The 3,330-nt window shown below is 50.9% G+C and overlaps 1 protein-coding gene across 1 annotated transcript in view; it reads left to right on the forward strand.

Annotated features, from left to right (window-relative positions):
• The window catches only part of ARHGEF17 (Rho guanine nucleotide exchange factor 17), a 90,207-nt gene extending 87,529 nt beyond the window's left edge, over positions 1-2,678 (forward strand). The window contains exon 20 of the mRNA XM_019649324.1: positions 814-2,678. Coding sequence (XP_019504869.1) covers positions 814-1,010 — 197 coding nt within the window. The 3' untranslated portion in view covers positions 1,011-2,678. The remainder of the gene's footprint in view (positions 1-813) is intronic.
• Positions 2,679-3,330: the final 652 nt, after the last annotated feature.

Below are 3,330 nucleotides of genomic sequence, written 5' to 3' on the forward strand. Positions count from 1 at the left end.
CAATACCAACATGGGCCAGTGAAGCGACGTCCTCCATAACTAGACTGAAGAACAAAAGGACAGCAACTTGTCTGTTCCCCTTCCCCGATTCCCCCACACTGTTGCCTCCCCCAATTCCCCAATAAAATCTTTAAAAAAACCAACAAACAAAAACAGGACTAGATGTGATATATAGGGCAGGAAGTGGAGTCAGGAAGTGACGTGCAGAGCAGGAAATAGAAATAGCACCAGAGAGCAGAACATAGAATGGCAGATAGGACAGTAAATGGACTGTGAAAATATATATAGAAAGTGAAATATATTAGGAAATGACGTACATCAAGGAGGCAACAATTAGCACAGTCTTGATTTGGCAGAGCAGGAAACCATATTCCCACGAGGAAGTGGTGTGGGAACCAGGAAGCAGGAAAACTTAGGTCAGTTGTTGTCTTGGTGTGGAGAAGACCTAAGCTACCTAACTGGGAAAGGGCTGCTGGGATCAGGAAATGAGTATGAGGAGAACAGTAAATGTGCAGTAATCAAGAAAGATAGAAAGTGGTGTGGCCCTGGGAAGTTGTGTCACTCCTGACTAGAAAATACGGATAGGAGGTAAGAAGTTGTCTAACTGCGAGGAAGTGGACATTTCTTTCCAAACAGGAAGTTCTTGGCTAACAGGAATTGGAGTCCCCAACAGGAAGTGTGCATACCTTTCTATCTTCTGGGGTATGGGACCTTAGGTCCTGACAGAGACAGTGCAGCCACCATTTGCCCCAGGCTAACAGATCCTTCCCCTCTGGCCCCCAGGCTAACAGATCCTTCCCCTCTGGCCCCCAGGTCCTGAGAAGCTGCCATCACTGGAGCACCGGGACTCCCCTCGGCACCGAGGACCCACCTCAGCCAAGCCTAAAATGCTAGTTATCAGTGGAGGTGATGGCTATGAGGACTTCCGACTCAGCAGCGGGGGTGGCGGCAGCAGTGAGACTGTGGGCCGAGATGACAGCACAAACCACCTCCTCCTATGGAGGGTGTGACCCTGTCCACTGTGGCTCAGGACTTGTCCGCCCACCTGCCCTCAGCCTGCTTGCCTCTTCCTAGCCCACACACAGACTCTGCCCAGGAGTGCCCAACCAGGGGCACACCTGTGCCTGCATGGGCTCTTCCCATCCTTGCAGAAGCATTCCTGATGGAACACCTGTGGCCAGTGGGCCAAGGCCTTTCCCAATCCTCTGGCTGCTCCAATGCTCCCAGTCGTGATGGGGGTGGGGTGGGGGGCATGTGGGCTTCCCAGGACCTCTGTCCCAGGAGCTTCTACCAAAGACACGGCCGGGCCTAGACCCCATGAGGCTTGGGAGTGCCATGTGCAATATTTGGAGGGTTTTCTGGGGGCATTGGGAGGGCTAGGGGATGGAATCCTTTCCTATGTACAGTATTTATGTTTCTTTTTAGATGTGTACCTTCCCAAGCACTTATTTATGCAATGACCTGGGGCAGGGATTGGATGAAATGATAGAAGGAAGAAAACCCTATTCCTGCCCTGGGGGCCACCCAGGACCCTAACCAAGCCTTCCTGGAGGGACCAGTCCCCCCTTGTTATATACATACGCGCGTGTGTACACATACATACATACATACACACACACACACACACACACACACACTGCATGTTCAGGACACTAAAACACTGCTGCTTAACATACACTTTCCACAGCCTCATCCTGATTGGGCCACCCTTTGGTATCCAGAGCCAAGGACCAAGTCCCCTCAGTCATCCAGAACAAGATGATGACTTGGAGGGCAGTGACTCCCATCTGGCAGGCCTCCCCAGGCCTTACTTAGCATTTCCTAGTTTGTTGGCAGTGCCTTTGGTGGTTTCCACACTTGGGAACACTGATAGGGCCTTGGACAGGGCTCTCTCCTTACCTGAACAGGGAAGAGAAAGGGCCCGTGCCCTCCTCACAGTTGCCCCCCAGCCCTTGTCTCATGCACTGGCACATACGGTCACCTTGGGAGGGTGGACCTAGGAGCCTCCTCACTCTGACCACTGAATCCCTCTTTCACACCCTTCCTGCCAGAGGCAGCCCCTCCAGGAAGGACCCCAAAGCTGAGGGGCTGGACATGGTCTCTTCAATTGGGAACCACCCAAGGGCTGCCACCCCTGCATCTGGACTGCAGGAGCCAGTCTGAGCCCTAGCCCCCTTGCTGCTTCAGCTACAGCTCCAAAGGTCTGGTTTCAGATAGGGTTTGTTTGGTTCTGTTTTTGTTTGGGATGGGTGGGTCATTGCGGTCTTAGATTATGTTTCTCTTGCTACCAGTCATGTATTAACTTGCCTTGAATGATGAATTTTAAAGTCAATAAATAGGAACACCGAATTATTGTTCCCCATCGGCAGCCACAGTGGCCTACCAGCAACCTCAGGACTCCCCAGCTGTGTGGGCCTCCCGACACCCACTCACTTGGGGAAAAGGGAGGCCTCAGAGAACCAGAAGGGGGCTGGGATGGTGAGACTATCACTGACTTGCTGTGTTATCCCAGTCAGGTCACTGTCCCTATCTGGACTGCAGTTTCCTAATCAGGAAAACAAGGGGTTGTACTTTGTAAGCAGGGTTAGGTGTTAAAATTCCTTATAGATCCGTGTCTAAATATAAAGCATGATGCAATTATATGTCCATGTAAATAAACATTCCCAGGCTCCCCTCAACTTGTCAGCAGGTCTGGGGTGGTGCTTGGGAATCTGAAGCTGACATACACTGCAAGTAAAACACTAGGCAACTAACAAGCATGTCCACGTGTCCAGGAAACCATTCCCCAGCAAGACATCGTATGAAGCTGGGGAATCTGACAGACGCCAAGGTGAGTTCAGGCTTTGGAGCTGGGGTAAAATTCAAGTCTGTCAGATTTCTGGTCCAGAGAGGGTGCCGTTACACCAGACACAAGAATGCAAAGGCCAACAGTATGGGGCCAGTCTGTGCAGGAGCAGAGCCCTTTTTACCAGGATCCATCCCCTAGACCCTAGTAGACTACTAGAAAGGGGCGTAGCATGCATCCGCTCTGCTGAACACACGTTTGAACAATTTCCAACCTAAATGATGAAGATGTTACAAAAATCAATTGCTCAATGGAGAGTGCAGGCTCATGCTTTGCAAACTGATATACAAACATCTCAGGGCTCTGCTGGGCCCTCAGTGCCACAGGCCATGCATGGACCTGCAGCATCGCTGTACCTGGAAGATCTGGGGAGGAGCGGATCATATTAAACATATATCACAGAGTAGAAGGCAACGTTCATGTGGAATTTATGATGAAACAAAGCATTAGAAGGAGCACAGGCTTTGAAGCGGAACAGAAATCCT

Source organism: Hipposideros armiger, unplaced genomic scaffold (assembly GCF_001890085.2).
Source record: "Hipposideros armiger isolate ML-2016 unplaced genomic scaffold, ASM189008v1 scaffold_132, whole genome shotgun sequence".
Taxonomy (NCBI): domain Eukaryota; kingdom Metazoa; phylum Chordata; class Mammalia; order Chiroptera; family Hipposideridae; genus Hipposideros; species Hipposideros armiger.